General features: G+C 42.7%; 5 protein-coding genes across 5 annotated transcripts in view; 2 read left to right on the top strand and 3 right to left on the bottom strand.

Moving 5' to 3' along the window:
* Positions 1 to 67: 67 nt before the first annotated feature.
* LOC6584840 (mediator of RNA polymerase II transcription subunit 20) lies at positions 68 to 1,023 on the bottom strand. The gene has a single exon (XM_002010445.4). It carries the CDS (start codon positions 926 to 928, stop codon positions 188 to 190), a length of 741 nt encoding a protein of 246 aa, XP_002010481.1. The 5' UTR covers positions 929 to 1,023; the 3' UTR covers positions 68 to 187.
* Positions 1,024 to 1,335: 312 nt separating this feature from the next.
* LOC6584839 lies at positions 1,336 to 2,297 on the top strand. The gene has a single exon (XM_002010444.4). The coding sequence runs from the start codon at positions 1,533 to 1,535 to the stop codon at positions 2,094 to 2,096; it is 564 nt and encodes a 187-aa protein (XP_002010480.1). The 5' UTR covers positions 1,336 to 1,532; the 3' UTR covers positions 2,097 to 2,297.
* Positions 2,298 to 5,581: 3,284 nt separating this feature from the next.
* LOC6584838 lies at positions 5,582 to 11,233 on the bottom strand. Its single transcript, XM_002010443.4, has 3 exons — positions 9,911 to 11,233; positions 9,483 to 9,839; positions 5,582 to 8,461 (listed from the first exon to the last, which is right to left on the bottom strand). The coding sequence occupies exons 1-3, from the start codon at positions 10,739 to 10,741 to the stop codon at positions 7,328 to 7,330; spliced, it is 2,322 nt and encodes a 773-aa protein (XP_002010479.1). The 5' UTR covers positions 10,742 to 11,233; the 3' UTR covers positions 5,582 to 7,327.
* A 304-nt stretch (positions 11,234 to 11,537) lies between these two features.
* Positions 11,538 to 14,205, top strand: LOC6584837 (T-complex protein 1 subunit zeta). Its single transcript, XM_002010442.4, has 2 exons — positions 11,538 to 11,784; positions 12,421 to 14,205. The coding sequence occupies exons 1-2, from the start codon at positions 11,648 to 11,650 to the stop codon at positions 13,880 to 13,882; spliced, it is 1,599 nt and encodes a 532-aa protein (XP_002010478.1). The 5' UTR covers positions 11,538 to 11,647; the 3' UTR covers positions 13,883 to 14,205.
* A 139-nt stretch (positions 14,206 to 14,344) lies between these two features.
* The window catches only part of LOC6584836, a 40,571-nt gene continuing 35,670 nt past the window's right edge, over positions 14,345 to 19,245 (bottom strand). The window contains exons 4-9 of the mRNA XM_002010441.4: positions 17,266 to 18,442; positions 16,992 to 17,167; positions 16,649 to 16,922; positions 16,284 to 16,578; positions 16,104 to 16,219; positions 14,345 to 15,733 (exon numbers count right to left, since the gene is read on the bottom strand). Coding sequence (XP_002010477.2) covers positions 15,582 to 15,733; positions 16,104 to 16,219; positions 16,284 to 16,578; positions 16,649 to 16,922; positions 16,992 to 17,167; positions 17,266 to 18,442 — 2,190 coding nt within the window. The 3' untranslated portion in view covers positions 14,345 to 15,581. The remainder of the gene's footprint in view (positions 15,734 to 16,103; positions 16,220 to 16,283; positions 16,579 to 16,648; positions 16,923 to 16,991; positions 17,168 to 17,265; positions 18,443 to 19,245) is intronic.

Raw genomic sequence — 19,245 nt, 5'->3', positions numbered from 1 at the left:
TATATATATTATATACAACTATTGTGTTACAAATACATACAAAATAATAATAAAAAGAGAACATAAATACATTAAAGTTTCAGTTTTTACTCTTTACCTAAACCCAAAGAAAAGAAAAATATATAAAAAAGAACCGCTGTTGGCCGGCTGGTTAGGTGGTATCTGGCGGCTCCAGCTTCACCTCGCATCAGGGTCGCCCCATCCCAACAGACGAGGGCAGCATCACTGAGCTGATGGAGGCAGTGGAGCTGGCCATCGAACCGTGCATCTGGACGTGTTTGCGGTAGTTGGTGAAGTGTTCGAGGTATTGCTTGACCGTGTCCATTGGCTCGTAGAGGTCGTTCTGCTTGGCGTGCAGCTGCTGCTGGCCCATGGCATTCATGATGGTCTGAGTGGTGAAATAAGTGGGATACTCCTTGGGCACGTTGATGCCGAGGAAGCCTTGCAGCATTTCGCGTATCATTTCCCAGCAATAGGAGAGTGTGATGCAGGGCCTGTACTCGATCTCGATGAGGATGCCCTTGAAGTGCTCCATCATGGTGACAGAGCCGAGCTTGATAACAAAATCGCCGTACTCAAAGCGGGCGCCGCGCGACTCAATCTTCGTTTGCTTCTTTGATGTGAATATGGAAGTCATTTTAAGCATTAGCAAGTCGAAAATGTTGTCGGCCACGATGGCCACTTGCTTGCCGGTGCCATTGTCGATTATGGAGAACGTGGAAGCCGGATACTCGGAGTTGTGCAGCACATGCACTGCTCGAGCCGGCGTCCCGTGCTGCGGCGTCGAGATGAATGTCTCGCAGTCCACCAAAAATTGGCCGGCATGCGATGCGCCCAGCGAGAGTAGACGCTTGCCAAGATGGTCCATGATGTGGGCTCCAGACTTGCCCTCTGGCAGTGGATATGGTTGCAACACGGTTACGCCCATGCTCAATCAATTTCGATTGCTTTCTTTTTGTTTATTTTTCTATGAGCTTGCTACCGTTCAGTACACTGTATAGTAAGTGTGACCAGAAATGTGTGCAGCCAAAATCTCGAATGTCAAAATACCAAATTGTTGCCGAAAATGATAGTATTTCTATGATTTGAAACCAGTTTGTGTTTTAGCTGACTGGCAACGCTCAATTCTAATATCAAAATGTTTACATTTAAGAAAAATAATTGTAATATTAAAATTAATAAAAATACGCAGGTCAAATAATATTTTATGTGAATGTACTCAATGAGTTGAGCTATAGAACCTCTGAATGCGACTGCATTTGTTTATAAGCTCGTACTTCACGTCCACCACCAACTTGTTGGTCGCTGATTTAACGATACTATCGGTAGTATCATCACTTGCTCGCGTATCGGCGTGCGGTGGTGTAGCCACAGTGGTCGCTCTCGGCAGAGCAAACTGCGTCGTTTGTTTATGATAATAATAATTTAGTATCATCTAAATAACTCACACGCGCAGATCGGCAGTGTGTTTGGCATCGAATGACCTATATCCATATCCGTATCCATCATAACCGTGAATATGCCGATGTAAAATGAACGCATTGCGCAATATTTTTACGTCGCGTACGCTCAACTATCTACGCCAGAATGGACAGAATGCGATCCTCAATGCCACACAACAGGGACCAGTGGCGCTGTCCGATGCCGATGCCGATGTGGACAAACCGCTGAATGAAGTCCAACGATCGACGCTATCCATTCCGCGTTCCATTCTCGACGCCTGTCGCTTTACGGCCAAGCCGTTCGAGATTACGGGCAGTGTTGCTGGAGCCAAGCCAAAGGGCTCCTTATCGCCGACCACGCTGAAACGCTTCCGGCGTATGCAACGACGCATGGAGATCGTGTACCTCTGCAAGTTGTGCAACACACGCAACACGAAGACCATCAGCGAGGAGGCCTACAACAGTGGCGTGGTCATACTCCAGTGCGATGGCTGTGCCGTCGATCACTTGATCAAGGACAATCTGGGCCTCTTCTCCAATAGGGATGGCAGCAGCAGCGCCAGCGGAGGCAGCTGGAATATCGATGAGATCCTATCGAATCGCCAGGAGAAAGTGCGCATCATCAAAGTGAATGAGCATGGTGAACTAATCTAGTTCTAGTCAGGACAGCGATGCAGAGTCATCGTGTCGTCAACACTTTTGGAACGTGAAGGAGAAGAAAAATAACCGAAGAACCAACTTAAGCCTCAATTTTTTGACTTGTTATGTTTTGTTGTATACATTATGAGAGCCGACGGCTAAATATAATTTGTTATCGCGGGTCAAACCAGCCATGAGTAACTCAAATAGAACAAATATCAAAAATTGTTGTCTTTCATTTACTACAATCTTAACTATTGCTTTGCCTCAGAGGTTTGACGATCGACGAACGACAATCGATCGACTCAATGTACCCACACCCACATTCTGATTAATGTGTTTACCAGAATTTCTAATTTCCTTGGAATTTAAATATACTTTCGCACACACATGCATAGATACAAGACGAGCACGCGCCCGCCGCATTGCTGTTTATATGTAGTCTCTAGGTGCTCGCATATAGTATATACGATTTTACGTAGTTGCTTTTATATCTAATTAGAGGTGAGCGAAATTTCTTCTTCTAATACAGCAGGAACACGACACGAAACGTCGTAATAATACATACATATATTTGTTTATATATTATAATTATAATATATATGATTATTATAACTCATAAATATATCATTTGTCCAACTGTTGTAGCATTTCACATCTTCTAGTTCGCTATTTTCTGATCTGTATTCGTACTAGTAAGGGGCTCATCTCTAATCTATCCCCGTATGCAAGACAAACGAGTCATCGTGAGTCTGCGCCCAAGGGGCCTGACGAGGTTTCGTTCAAATTTTGGCTGGCAATTGCTGCTAATTGTAAAATTGCAAAAACAAATTCAAAGTCCGCGAATTCTCGAATTTGTTAATTGTTGCGCATTATCAGCAGACGCTAATTATTAACGCGAATTCAGATCTTGAATGAAATCGAGTGCAAAAAGTTAAGGTTACGGCGAGGGCGAGTTTCAAATATTTCAAACTTAGCAGTGTTGCCGTTTTTCCCGAGACAAAATAGCTGAATCAGGACAAGAAAAAAAAATAACAAAAATAAACTAAATCCCAGCTGAAAAATAAGCTAATATTTTAGAATGTTTTTTATTTTATTTTATTTTTTATTTTTTTTTTTTTTTTAACAAACATTTCATATTCATGAAAAACAAAACGAAAATAATAGAAAATTTAACATTATACATTTTAAATGTTTACATTGATGATAAATCTGCCAATAGATAGTCTACAGACTCTTCGGTCTCATAATAAAATATTCCTTGGTTGCGATCGATTTGAGGTAGTTTAGAAAAACTCAGTAATAAAAACATCATCGGATGTAAAATTTTAAAAATATTAGTTTCTGGTTTAATGAGGCTGTAATTCCTTAAACCTTTACCTTATGGTTGATATTGAGTTTAAGGTATCAATGTTCATTCTATTTCTTATTGAACATTTTATTAAATTGACTTGGCTAAGGACCCTTCAACTTCGGCATTCCACCAAGGTAGCGAATGTATGCGAAGCGCAACAGCAAATCTATCTAATCACTATATGTTAGAGAACTTGTGATGTTAGCCTCTAATAGTAGCCAGTTTGTTAGTTTGTCTATTAATCGCTAACTAATATCAGATATTCCGCTATCCGCGATTTCAAAATTTTTTCCGCAATCGCACTTAAAAATAAGCCAGATCTGGCCGAAAATAAGCCAAAATGGCAACACTGGATGGTAGCAGTATTTAAACGTTCTTTTTTATCTGAATATAATTAACTGGTATAATTGAATCACTGCTCTACACGCTTGATAATTTTATCGCATTCGCTGATAGTGCGGATAAAAAAGCGTGCTTCAGAATTAATGGCATTTTTTACTTCTTTTTTTTTGTTGTCAATTAGTGATACTTGGACATATTCCGCAATCACCAATAATTGCTGATAAACAATTTGCATTCGGCGTAATTAAGAGATCTATTGATCGAGGGAGACACAGAAATAGAGAGCGAGAGAAGGAGAGAGAGATAGTAATAGACCAGACAAAAAAAAAAGTTGAGGACAACAAAAAATTGCGAGTGGTAAGAGTAGAGAAAGAGATAAAGTGTACTTAGTTAATACATGAGAATCGTGTAGAAGGATTGCGAGTCAAATTACATAAATACCTAAGAATAAAATAAGACGGAGTAATATAGAAACAGAGAGTATCTTAGATAAATATATATAGAGATAAATGAAAGATAAAATGAAATAAAGCAAAAGAATTAACCGGAGTAACAGAGAAAGAGAGAGAGAGTGAGAAAAGGAAAGAGTTTGGAAAGCATAAACAGCAGTAAGGCTTGCTTTAATGCACGAGAATCGCATAGAAGAGTTGTGAAACAAAAGAATCCTTACCTGAATATTAATCAAATAAGACATTTCTCAAATAGGACATTTCTCTGTTAAGACTACTGATGTCGTTTCAGCTTTTTTCCCCGTCAAATTGGGGTTTTTTCAAAGTCGGATTGCGTGAAGAATTGAAAAACAGCGGGAAGCGGGAATTCTCCCAAATTATCTTTGATTCTGATTTTCTAAAACTGAACGATTTGGGTGTCAAACCCGATTCCACGACATTATCACAAACGAAGAGCAAAATATTTATATACAAATATGTATATACATAAAGGTAGTAATCAGGAGTATAAAAGATCTACAGCTATCTAGTTTTTGAGGGAGGGCGTAGAGCTCGCACATATTTTAGCAAACAAGATTGGATTGGATTATTTTTAAGATGTACGTCATTTAGGGGAGTTTCAGAAGGAGAAACTTTGATTTCGATTCCAGCACGGATTATTGGGGATTGGAATACTTTCAAATTAGTCAAAACAAAATAATTCATATAATAAATATGTATTTATAGTTTTTTATTGAAATTTACATGTGGTAGAAGTTGGCGTTGGAGTTGATAATCTCTGTGTGCTCGCCTAAAATGTTTTTTGTTTGTTTGTTGCTCTCGTTTGTATTGCAATTGTTGTTTGTCTTTGCTTATCAATTAGTACATATGTATATATATGTATGTATGTATATAAATATGCTAGTAGTTAGGTATATATGTATTTGTATTTGTATTGTTTATAGTTGTTTAATAGCTTAAGGAAGCGCACTTTGTTACGGCCTCTGAAACGAATTGTGGATCAATTCGTGTACAAATCTCTCTTACAGCTGCTGTTAACTATTTCACAAGTTTTGTTAAAGAAAACACAAACATGTTTGTTTCCGTTTTAATTGATATACGCAGGTGTCGCTAATCTCCTGCGCCTGTGTTAATTCTTAAAGCATATGAGTAAGCCAATTATTATTAAAATACTTAATTATACTAGTAGCGGCTGCTGCTGCTGATCGCCTGCTGCTGTTGCTGCTGATGGTACAACATTTACATTTGTAGTTTTGCTTGTTACTGTTAATTGTGCTAAATGAACTTATATATTTAGGTATGAATTTCTTGTTGTTGTCTTATAAAAGTACATAATATATATTTATATCTATTTATATATTTGTTATGTTAATATGCTTGTATGTGCATGTGTTTGTTATGTGTATGTGTGTGTGTTATTGCAGTTTTTGCATTGATCGTTTTTGATTTGGCGCATGCAATCGATTGCAGTCGCTTATCGATAACAGCAACGTCGAGGCATTCGCGGCAAGCAGTTCATAAATGCACATCTCAAACTATATACAACGACGATAACGAGCTATTATGCCAAATGTATGTAACGTATGTAAACAGATAGATGCATGTGCGCGTGAGTGATGAAGTTTTTCTTCTTCTTCTTCCGCTCATAGATCAGAAAAAGAAGTCCCTGAACAGAGATGAAGCAGCCAGACGGCCGCCAGAGGATTGCACGCTATAAATGATAAATAAATATGTTAAATGATTTGGGTTTACAGATAGGTACACAAACGTTTTGGCTGGTAAACAAATTCATGTTTATAATGTATACATAAATAGCTGCATTCGAAATTAATTCTATATAAATTGTGTGTGTGTGTATATAATGTGCAAATATATGATTTATAGAAGCTACGGCTAGCCGTAGTGGGCTCTCAACATTTTACTTATTTTCGTTTTTACATCTCTATATGTATGTAAACGTATGTATATAATTATGTGTATGTAAATGTATTTTTCAGATTCAGTCGTTTATGTTTGTTAACTAAAACTAGTTTGATGTATTGTTATTATTATCAATAGAATTATGTTAATGCAATAGTGCTGAGCTTAGTAACTGTTTTTGTTATTGTTGCTGTTGCTTTTTTTTTCATTATTCAATTTTTTTTTTTCGTTTTTTGTTTTTAAACTTGTATGAATTGTTTTCTTTATTTTGTTTGTTAAATTGTTGCTTCATTTAAATGGCCCTGCACTTGCGCAACTGCAGTTAATACAGATTTTATTGTTTTTGCATTTTCTTGTTCTCATTTTGATTTTATGAACTCGCACGCGCATTAAAAATAAATATATAGATTATATGCATACTTAATTGTACATAGAATACTTTAAGAAATACTTGTTTTTTGTTTTCTCTTGTTGCTGTTTTTTTTTGTTTTGTTTTGTTTTTGTTTTTTTGACACTTATTAATCATTTAACTAGTGTGGAATGTGTTCGCCTCGTTGCCTCGTCGAAGATCTAAAGTCACCATATTTATTCACATTTTGCTGGAATTGTCTTTTAAGCAGATACAAAATAATTAAAAAATGTTCAGAAATCGCATTCGATTCACCGACATTGACATTCCCACCAAAATGAGCATTTCGGCTGCCGTGCGAGCAAGACGGCAGATCTCTAAATATATGTATGTATGTTTGTATATATATATGTCTATGTATATATAGTATATGTCTTAGATGTATTAAAGTTCTTGGCTTAGTTGCGGACAATTTGCAAATACTTGTTTAGTTTTAAGTACAATTGTGAACAGCGCTTCGTTCAGAGGAAGCGCCAAAAAGTTGCTAAGGGGAAAAGGGGGCACTAAATAATTACTGAAACTAATAATTAATACAATTATTAAAAGCAATCGTTTTTCTACAATCATAAAAAAAAACCTAAAATTAATTTAATACATTATTCAAAAGAAAAAAAAACGCGTTTAAAATAGCTGCCAAACATTGGCATTGGAGGACATTGCAATAATTTAGAAATAATTTGTATGTATGCGTGTGTGTATATGTGTGCGTGCTTGTGCTTTATCTGAGGCAAAGCACATATCAGGATAACCGCTTGGGTCTGGAACGGATCGCTCACAGCGTGGTGCGGCTGGATCGACCGCCAACGGCGCCGGTGGTGCCGTTGGGACGATTGTGACGTCGCTTGTGCAGGTAGAGGCCAGCAGCCTGGGCGAATGCCGAGCCGCATATCTGGCAGACGTAGCGCTTGACTTTGTCGTGGATCTGCTTGTGGTTCTGCAGATTCTTGGTGGACTTGAAGATCTTGCCGCAGATGTCGCACTTGAACTCCTCGTTGCTGTAGTGCTGCTTCAGATGGTCGAACAGACTGTGGCGGGACACAAACGATTTGCTGCACTGCGGATAGTCGCACTTGTAGCATCGCTCGCGCTCATCCTGATGCACAATGCGATGCGCGTTGAGATGGCCGGGCGAGGCGAACGTGCGATGGCATACCTCACAGGCGAACGGCTTCGGGCCGTCCGGCGGAAACATATCCTCCTCCTCGCCGGCACCCACAATGGTGGTCCCATCGCCGCCAGCTCCGTCGACGTCCCCACTGGCGCTGTCCAGGATGCTGTGGTTCAGAGCCAATGTTGGCAGGAAGAGCTCATCGTTGTGGCGACGCAAATGCTCGTCATAGTTGGACTTCTCCCGAAAGCTGGCCGTGCATAGTTCGCAGTTATATTTGACCTCGTGGCCGGCGCCCAGATGCAATTGCTTGTGATTCTCGAACTCGTCCGCATTGTTGAACTGAATGTTGCACACGTTGCAGTAGTAGCCGCCGCCCAAACTCGGCTGATGGCTGAGCATGTGGAGATCCAGTTCCCGTAGCGTTTGCACAATTTCGCCGCAATGCTGGCACTTGAATGGCGGTATGTCATCGTCCATGAAGCTCATCTGATCGTAGTAGATATAATTCGGTATGAATTTACGACCCATTCGCTCCGCATTCAGACGTTCGCTCTTCTGCTTGGAGTAGTCGAAGCGCAGCTGCGAGATTCGCTTTGATATCTGTATGGTGGTCACATCGATCAGCTGCTGCAGTTCCATTGCCATCTGCTGCAGGCCCTCGCCCCGGCGCTCCTTGCTCCGATAGTCCGGGTCGAACCGATTGTAAAAGCACTGATAACGCTTCACCATCACCAACAGCTTCGCTGTCGACGTATCATTCCAAATGGCCGAGAAGCGACGTCTGTATGACGTTTCCTGCGAACGAATACACAATTAGTTATCTGATTATCCTACAAAAATATAACTAGCGAAAATTTGGTATTACTTCTTTTTTTGGGAGAGATAAAAATGATGTATATATAAATTAAATTAGTATTTAATGTAATTGCAGTGATTATAAAGCAATGCAATAATTTAATTTTTACAATTGCTTTAATTACGTTTTAGATATATCTTTAATAATATATCTTTACATACTTATCTTTACATTACTTAAGTACTCAAATCAGTTATCAATTTGTTTATAGGCAAAATATTAAAAATAAAATGGGACTTAAGACTATATATACGATAAGCTTATTTAAATTGATCAGATATATTATTATGAACTAATATATCTGATCAATTTAAATAAGCTTATCGTCCATGTATTATTCAAGTTTTATAAATTTTCATTGCTCTCGAAACATATTCAGCGCTAATATAAATCGTTTTTTATCTATCTCTATCTCTATTTATATATAATAATATATATAATCTATTTATCTGTTTGTGAAACTATCAAAAACCGGTCTAAGACTGGTTTCTAATGGGGCACAATATCTGTCTTGAAATAATTAAAGAAAACAAATATGAATCATATTTCTATATAAAAGTTGGCTACAAATACGAAAGATGTTATGTGACAAAGACTGGGCAATAAATTCAAATTAACTTATGCACTGACAATCTTTTATAGATCTGAGCTGTGTGAAATCAAAAATTCTCTGAACTGATATTCATTATGATCAGATACATTATGATGAATATATTTTATATGTATGCAGTAATCGATACATTTTATATTATAATTAGCTGGGAAACCTGAAATATTTCATAGTCAGTGTAAATGAAATTCATTCTGAGTGTAACCGATCGCTTGATTCAAATCAGCTTTGTTATTGTTTTTATCATTTACGGTGTGCTCGATATCAGTTCCCAGTAGCTAATATAGACCAGCCGTGGAGTATTGAGTTACACACACATATATATATATATATTCAATAGATGGACTCACCTTCACAACGGCATCGGACATTTTCGAGTTATAGCTGTAGACCTCGTTCAGGAAATGGAGTTCCTTGAAGTACCACAGCGTGCTGATATTTGTCTTTTCGAGTGCCATGCGATTGCATTCCCGCTTGTAGACGGTGCGCAAATTGTCCCATTTGCGTGTGATGGCATCCTTGGCCAGGGAGATGTTGAAGCGGTTCTTGAACTCGAGCACAATCCAGTCCAGGAAGCGGGCACGCTTCACACGATCCCGGAACTGGGCGTGACTGTGATCCCAAAGGAATGGATTTCGCTTGTACGAGTGTATCAGGAATTGTATCATCTTGCGATCCTTGATGTGCATGGTCAGCTCACGATCCCGCTGCAATTGCAATCACAAAATGAACATGGGATAAGAGCATAGATTCAGTGCATGAGCTGCACAGGACTTACGCCAATTAGAGACTCCTCAACCATTTCGTCGTAGCTAAGGAAATCAGATTCACCAGCCAGAGGATTGGTGCCTTGCGCATTGTAGCTGCTGCTGCTGTAGTCCTGATACTCGCCGGAATTGTCGTCCGCATAGCTCTCGCCCTCGTTTTCGCCGTACTCATCCATGGACTCATCGCCCTCGTTGGGCAGGGGCTCGCTTTTGACATGTATTCTGGAGACCATGTGCCGGGCTGGGTGTGGCGGTGGTCCTCTCAGCTTTATCCGAGGTCTGGCGCTTGGTGTCGGCACATCGTTTTCGGGCAGTATTGCTTCGCTCTCATCGTCGACATCGTCGTTATCATTATCATCGGGCACTGGGAGGTTGTTGGGGTCTTCCTCCTCGTCGTCGATGTCTTCGGCGTCGTCTTCGTTGCTGCTGTCCAGCTCTTGCAGCTCCTGTTTGATTACCATTTGGGGCTCCAGCAGGGCAGTGTCTGCGTCGGTCAAGTCTTCGATCTCATCAAATTGGTGCATGCCATTGTTGGCGTAGTCGTGCTGCACATCCTCATCATCGTCATCGGCTACGCCCAGCGCCATGGGCTGGCTCATGGGGTAGGACATGTTGGCTCCCGTGGCGGAACCAGAGCCCTCCATCGTGCGCTGCGCGTCCTCCATGTGCACTGTTTGCATGTGGCCAATGAATGCATCGAAGTAGAGAAACTTTTCGCTGCAGAAAATGCAGCACAAGGCGAACGATTGAAAGTCCTCGGTGGCCGTCACAACGCCACAATCCTTTGTGCATTGACGAAATATTTCCTCATCATTTTTACGTGGATATGCCAACACACTCATCGTGCCCCACACGAGTTTGATTATCCCACCTCGAACAGTATCTTTTCTAGTTTTTTGGCGTCCCGTTGCACGCGGGATATGTGTGAGCACTGCACTGATTTAATTTTTTGTGTTAATTCCTTTCAACTAAAAAAAAATTGTCGCCGAATTAGTTTCGTTTAGAGATGCGTGCTATGTATTGGTGTGTATATCGTTATCGGTATCGGAGCCTTATTATGCTAGCCAAATGGTTTAACAAACATTTAAAGCTGTGTGTATGTATATTTGTCACATCAAAGATTTGTTTATAATATGTCAGAATGTGGCCCACTAAATACATCAGATCCATAAACTCGCCATTTCAATTATTTAGCGGAAATAAATAACGCGGAACACATTTTTACTCTCCATGCGGAACACATAATTTAGATTTTGACTATATAATGTTATTACAGAATTTTCGGACAACTAGAAAAGCAAACATGTTTTTATTTAGCGCTGTCCACTTGCTAGTTTTCATTACTGAATGGCAGGGTTCACCGGACGGGCCTACCAATTATATCGATAGTATCCACTTGCAATGTATATATTGTACATACAGCAACATAATAATTAATGTAATAAATCATACTCAACTTTGAAAAAAAGTTGATAAAAGTACACAAAAGATACACTCATTTGATTTACCTAGTCAATAGCATTTTGTACACGAAATATATAATTCATTTCCATATTGTGTAAGCAGCATACTATCCTATAGTTGCTATATCGATAGAGCCATAAGTACTCGATTGTCTGTAGCAATTACTCACAGTGATAGCAAAATCGACTGCTTTGTGATTCTTCTTCAACAACTGGTCCGGCGTGTTTGTTGCACTTGCATTTAATTCTTTCAATTTAATATTTGTTGATAATTGAAATACAGAAATGGCTTCCATCAGCTTGTTGAACCCAAAGGCTGAATTTGCACGTGCCGCACAAGCTCTGGCAATTAACATCAGCGCTGCCAAAGGTCTGCAGGATGTGATGCGAACCAATTTGGGACCGAAAGGCACAGTTAAAATGTGAGTACATTAATTAAAATATGCATTTAAAGCATGACTTTAGTGCATGCATAGGGCATTAAAATCTTACTCAAAGTAAGCATTGTAATTAACAAACTTTTTCGGACATCTGTGCGGCCGCTACTCGAGTGAGGTTAAAATCGGTCTTGTTGCTTTTGCATAGCGGCATGCGTCATCGAGCGACTGAGACAGCAATATCGTATTTAGCCTACAAATCCAAGTTTTAAAACTTACATGCCTAAAAGAATTTGATAAATGAAACCTATGCTTAAACACTCGGTATGTTAAATGTTCAAACAAAATTTGCTTTCTGAGCGTCTGCATATTGAGATGCTCATACAGTTTTTTTTTGTCATTGTCATGCCTCACGCGCTTTCACGCACACATATGCACTAATACATATGCGAGCTCACGCAAACATATGGAGCCATAATTTGTTTGGATTCTCGAACATTCGCACATGATGATAGATAAACATCGATAAATCGATAATATTTGTTCTTATCAGAGTCCAGATGGCATTTTAAACTTGTCAGTAAATGGGTATTGCATGTGAGGATACATGTTAAATATATTATTGATCAGCACGAACCTTACATCTATCTTAATTGTTCTTTAATTGATAATTTCTTGCAGGCTGGTCTCCGGCGCTGGAGACATCAAGATCACTAAGGATGGCAACGTTCTGCTGCATGATATGCAAATCCAGCATCCGACTGCATCGATGATTGCACGTGCCAGTACAGCACAGGATGATTCCACAGGCGACGGCACCACCACCACGGTGATGCTAATCGGCGAGTTGCTGAAGCAGGCTGACATTTATTTGTCGGAGGGCTTGCATCCACGCATCATGGCGGATGGATTTGAGAAGGCGCGCGACAAGGCACTGGAAGTGCTCGAGAATGTCAAGGTGCCGGTCGATATCAACAAAAAGAATCTGATGGAGATTGCCAACACTAGTTTGAGGACCAAGGTGCATCCGTTGCTTGCAGACCTGCTGACGGAGGTTTGCGTTGATGCCGTGCTGACGATTTCTAACGATAAGAAGGTACCCATCGATCTGCACATGGTCGAGCTGATGGAGATGCAGCATAAGACCGACACGGATACACAGCTGGTGCGCGGTTTGGTCATGGACCATGGCGCACGTCATCCCGATATGCCCAAGCGCCTGGAGAACGCCTACATTCTGACAGCCAACGTCTCGCTGGAGTACGAGAAGGCCGAGGTCAACTCGGGTTTCTTCTACAAAACGGCCGCGGAGCGTGAGGCCTTTGTGCGTGCCGAGCGTGAGTTCATTGATCAGCGCGTGAAGAAGGTCATCCAGCTGAAGCGTGCCGTGTGCGACGGCACCAACAAGTCTTTTGTCTTGATCAACCAGAAGGGCATTGATCCCATCTCGCTGGACGCTCTTGCCAAGGAGGGCATCCTGGCTCTGCGTCGCGCTAAGCGCCGCAACATGGAGCGTCTGGCTCTTGCCTGTGGTGGCACTGCTATGAACTCGTTCGATGATTTGCAGGAAGAGCATCTGGGCTATGCCGGCTCCGTGTACGAGCATGTTCTCGGCGAGAACAAGTACACGTTCGTAGAGGACTGCAAGAATCCGTTGTCGGTGACAATTTTGATCAAGGGGCCCAACAAGCACACAATTACCCAAATCAAGGATGCCATTCGGGATGGTCTGCGCGCCATCAACAATACCATTGGCGACAAGGCTCTGGTGCCGGGCGCTGGCGCCTTCGAGGTGCGTGCCTACAACGAGCTAGTTAAGTATAAGGAGAGTGTTAAGGGCAAGGCCCGTCTGGCCGTGCAGGCGTTCGCCGATGCCTTGCTGGTCATTCCTAAGACACTGGCTGTCAACAGCGGATACGATGCTCAGGACACCATTGTTAAGCTGACGGTCGAGGATAGACTAAGCCCGGAGCTGGTCGGTATTGACCTGTCCACTGGTGAGCCCATGAAACCCTCTGACCTCGGCGTTTATGACAATTACATTGTCAAGAAGCAGATCCTCAACTCCTGCTCCATCATTGCCAGCAATTTGCTGCTCGTCGACGAGGTGATGCGTGCGGGCATGACCAGTCTCAAGGGCTAGTTCTAATTAGCTGGTGTCGCCTCTCTGAGTTTCATTATTATTATTAACCAGGCTAACTTAAACTACACCCAAACACACGTACTCACAAAAAAAATCAAACAAACAAATCAGCATACGCACCCGCCAGAACAACTAGAACTCAAATAAGTATGATTTGTCGTCATCACTGATTCGATAACATATCGAACTAACTGCAGGCGCTGCTACAAATGCTAAACAAAATATCTGAACTTCATCAAGTATTTCTCTTTTTTTTTATGTCACTAATGTTTACTTAATACGAACCATTGGTTTAAAAAATAAATTAAAAATCATTTCAATAAGACACTGTTTTTTATATGGGAATCAAATTCGCCTGTGTATTGGAATTGATTGGAATTGGGGAAAGTCCAATAGGATATGTGAAAACAAAATGATTAATCCAACAAGATTTGAGTATCGGAGGATATTCAACTTTGAAGGCAGAGATGAGGCATTTTCGTTTGTATTATCATTCTTTATTATCATAAATAGATTTAAATTAAATAAATGCAATACAATTAAGCACAATTTCATTGTACAAACTATGAAATTAGTTATTTTTTGCTTGATTTCTGATCGCTCGTTGTTTTTCTTGTTTCTCTTCATTTTGTTGATTGCTTTTTTATTGCCTTTAATTGCTTCTTAAACCTTCTTCTCTTTTTTTTATATATTTTTTTTTGTTTTTTATTTTATATTGTTAAATTAAATAAATGTGAGTATGTGCGTGTGTGTGCGTTTGTATTTGTGTGTGTATGGGAAATTAGTAGGACTTGCATGAGTGGGCGTATGTCTGTGTATGTGTATATGTGTGTGTGTGTGAGTATGTGCATCTGCGGCCGCAGTCTCTATACAAGTTACAAAAGCGAACGATCGTTAGAGCTTAAAGCTCACTCCATACCTCTGTCTCTGTCTCTGTCTCTGTCACGCGCTCGTGCTGCTACTTGGCCTTACGATTCAGCGTCTCTTTCGCAACTTTATAGAAAGTACGCGCTCGCAGTTCTTTTCATATGCGATTCGTTCCTCCTTCGCGTTCATTTCTTTTTTCATTTGAAAAATTTGTTAAATTAATATTCGCATTTAAATGTAAATGTGCAATTCGCTTTCTGCTTTGTCTACTAAACGTTAGAAAATAAGTTTATATAAAAAATAGGCTAAGGCTGGCGCATTCGCCATGCCAGTTTGCTGCAAAATAACTCACGTTCTAAATCTAAATAAATATAAATAAATAAATTGTATATATAGTTATTAATGCTCACAAAAAAAAAAAAAAAAAAAAAAAATATACGCTTGTCAGGCAGCTGCTCTATGTTTATGTGTGTGTGTGTGTGTGAGAGTGAGAGAGAGTGTGGAGACTTTCTTTATCTTCCTTGTTCTCAATTTCTCAGAATTTCGTTTCCCATTGCAAACCGAAGCTAAGGCTCCGTTTCCTAATTAACTGCACTGTTGCTCTCATTGCCGGTTTCTCTCTCGTGAGAGAGCGCTGAGCGCTGACAAGCGTGCCATAGGCGAGAGAAATAGACATAGCGTGTGAGAGAGTAGGCTTGAATGTGTGTGTGTGTATGTTTGTGTATATATCTCTGTATGGAATGGTGACAATTTGTGTGTTCTGTATGGTTTTTGTTTTCTTTTTTTCCTCTCTTTACTTCACATTGCTTGCAGTGTTGTGTTGCGCCTTAACTTATGCTACGATTTTGTGCGGCTGCATCCACTTCTTCATGTAGTAGCAGAACAATGTGGAGATGTAGAGCAGGATCATGAGCGCGCAGGTAACGGCCAGCGCCAGCACAGACGTCTTCGTGGGGCATGGCTCGATGATGGTAACGGTCTTGTCTGCAGGCGAAAAAGAGGCGGAATGATTAGAAAAAGTTACTCTCTGGTGTATGGGAATGAAAGGAATGACGGGATAGAGAAAGATGTGGACAGTTGATTCATTAGATAGAGATCGCGAAAGAGAAGGAGAAAAAGAGTTTCTACTTGATGGAACAGATACAGTAAAAGAATTAGTATTTGAGGTTAGGTTAGAGAAAAAGAAAGAGAGATATATAAAGTGAGATATGATGAGTGAGATATATTGTAGAGAATTTAAAATTTGAGGCAACATGATAGAAAAATATGATTACAGAGCTAGAGGCTAGAACCGTTTAGATAAGACCCATATACATTAATTTCTATACCATATAGTCTTAGCTCTGTTATTTACCTTTGGCAAAGTCCGTGCTTGGATCTGCCTTGAAGAATTCACGCTTCTCATCGCCAAAGTCCAAGACCAAAATCTCCTGCGAAATGTTCATATGGTCCTCGCTCTTGGTGTTGTTGCTAAAGAGGAAGAGAGAAATATTTGTATATTTTGTACATTCTTTAACACTCATTAAATACTCACCTCTCGATCGAACGACGACGCCTTCTTCCTAGAGACTCAAACGATTCCATGTTCCATTCGCACACGGCCGGCTCGCAGGGGCCCAGACAGTACTTGACGTTGCATTGGAAGATGACGCCGTAGCTCTCGGTAAAGCGGAATGCCTCATAGGTCGACTGCAGCGCATTGCCATCGGCGGTGAAGCCGGGGAAGATGGTGGGATCTGTGGGGCAGCCATCGTCGTCGATGATCTTGAAGCTGGTGCGTGCATCCTTGGCCATGGCAACACAGCTGCGTGCGAAGATGCCATAGGGAGCTGAGAACGAGAGAGGCAACATTAGCAATGACCTCCAGGCTGCTAGGCACTGCCAAGCTGATGTACTCACTGTCTTCTGGTATTTCGATGCGGAAGTTGAGACGATCTCCAATGCGCACAGTTTCCACCTCGCGCTGGCGTGTGTCCAGGATGCGAATCCTTGGTGGTGGCGCCTCGGGCGACGAGTTGATGTGAATCATGTCAGGATCGCGGATGGGCATCATGCCGAAGGTAATGTTCTTAGAGCTCATGTCGTATGTGCACTTCACCTTGTAGATCTTATCCGCCTTGGTCATCACGACGCTGTGGTGCTGCAGCACCACCGTGTTCGAGTAGACGCCGGTCTAGGGAGCACATTCATGAAGTTATTGTAGGCAGCTGTCTCGATTCATTAACTGAGCTCCTCCACTTACCACGCTCTGTGTGTTGCAGTCCTGTCCGATCATGGTTAGATCGAGGCGGAAGGCATCTGAGTTGATCACATCGATGTTGCACGTCTCCGAACGGCCCAGAGCGTAGATGCGTCCGTTGAATGGCTTGTTGGTGCGCACCTGTACGGCGATGCGGGTGTCCTTGCAGTGCACGGAAACTAAGGGTGGAAGGAGAGACCGGAAAAGAGAAAGAGAGAGAGAGAGAGAGAGATGCAATTAGAGCCTGGCTCCATTTGGTGTAGCTAGAATTACCCACCATCATAGCAGGTGCCGGTCTTGTCGCAGTTGACATCGTTGCGCGTCATGTTGGTCAGGTTGGGGTCCTCGATGGTGTCCAGGCTGACGGGCAGGGTATCGATCTTGTCCAGCGTGCCGGGTGGAGTGCTGCCAGAGCCAGCGCCAGGGCTTGCTGCCGACTTCTCGCACTGGTTCTCAAAGTACTGGCCAATGGGCTCGCCGTGATCGATCAGGGGGCGCTCGTGGTTCAGATAGGTGGATGGACCGTCGGGCAGGGTCTTGTGGTCCAAGTGATACAGCCGGCAGTTGTACTGAGCGCCTTGGGGCTGGCCCAGGTAGAGGAAGGAGCGGCACAGGAATTCCGACTCGATTTCGCAGGCCAGGCGGCAGGCCGACTCTGAGGTCACCTGCAGCTCCTTGTCCGTGTAGTAGTGCAGACCGACATATTGGGCCACCTTCTCCTCGGAGACGCCCATGCGTGCATTGGCAAAGGAGCGCGTGTTCTTGCAGGCCTGGGCGGGCTTCAGGCACAGATTCTCAAAGTAGTCCGTGCCCTGGGCATCCACCAGCTGGACGAACTGACCCGAGCTGCGGCGATCTGAGTCGCTGAGCACGCACTTCATGTTATTGTAGTCGTATTCGACGGAGCGGCAAATGAAACGCTTCTCGTTCAAGCAGGCGGACAGACAGGCCTCCTTGGTGCTGGTATAGATGAGGGCGTTGTCCAGGCCGCGGATGATCTTGTTGGGCACGCGCTCGAACGACCACGGGCGATGGCAAACGTTCTCGCTGCGCAGCTGCAGCTTCACCATGTAGTACATGTTGGCGGACCGCTGGGGTGCTGCGGATGGATTGGCTGCCGACGAGTCGTTCTGCAGCTGGCAGTGCGTCTCCTGCGACGGCGACAATGGATTCACGACAAAGCTAAAGGCGGCCGCCTGGCAGTCGGCCTCCTCGCGGCACCAGCCCTGGCACTCGTACAGCGACAGATTCTTGACGCTGTAGTACGTGGTGCCGGCGAAATCGTAGTCTGTCAGCTTCTCGAAGGCCATGCGGGCCGCGGCCTGGCCGGGCAGACCCATCAGCATGGCCAGTCCCAGCGCGAGGAGCAGCATCCCGTTAGAGATCGTTCTGTGTGTTTTGCTGCCTCGACTCCGGCTGCTGCTGCTGCTGCTGTTGCTTGCTGCGGTTTGCATCTGTAAGTGAAAGAAATGAAAAAGAAGAAACGCCGATTAGTCGTGGCTTGTGGATCTCTCTTCGCCGCCAGGTGGCGTTTGGTGGCGGCGTGTGTTGACAGCCATGCAATACATCCGCTCCATTACACGCTTAACCGAGTCGCGAATCAGCGAACCAATAAGAACAAACGGCCAAGACTTTTGTCTTCAGTTCGTTGCCTGCATTCGCAAAGCGTTTAATGAGCTGCCCGGACGGAAATTACAAATGGCATGGAGCGGCGTTCCACTTGTACGCTCATCCCCCCTCCTTGCCCCACCCAACCCTCTCTCACTCTCTCTCTCTCACTGTCTTTCTCTTTCTCTTATCGACAATTTGCGGTTTAGCGAATTCTAATGCTCGAAAGTTGGAAGAAAAACTGGGGCCTGACATTCCTGCGGCTTCCAGTCGAGCGTGCTGCAAATTGCTTTTTGCGGCTGACCCCCACAAATGGGGCAGATGCGGGGGCGCGCACATTGACCTGGCTGGCGAAGCGGGCTCACTGAAAAGCGAAAGCCCTGCCAACGCCAGCTGCCAACTTGCCAACTCATTCGCATTAATGGCGCAAATGAATTCACGACTCGAGTGCATGAATGATTCGAGTGCGCACTCACACGATTATCACCATTCATCCGCTCGTTCGCTCACTCGCCTGTTGAATCAATCAAGCGGACCTGTCAATTGACTGCAAATACATTGGGGTATTATCTGTTGAGAGCCGTGAGTTGACTTGGCTGTTGCGGAGAGCTCAAGCCCTAACTAACATATTATCTAACTGTTTATTTGG

This window comes from Drosophila mojavensis, unplaced genomic scaffold (assembly GCF_018153725.1).
Source record: "Drosophila mojavensis isolate 15081-1352.22 unplaced genomic scaffold, ASM1815372v1 contig_136, whole genome shotgun sequence".
NCBI lineage: Eukaryota > Metazoa > Arthropoda > Insecta > Diptera > Drosophilidae > Drosophila > Drosophila mojavensis.
The sequence above is the reverse complement of the archived record's forward strand: the minus strand, read 5'-3'. Positions and strand labels throughout refer to the sequence as shown.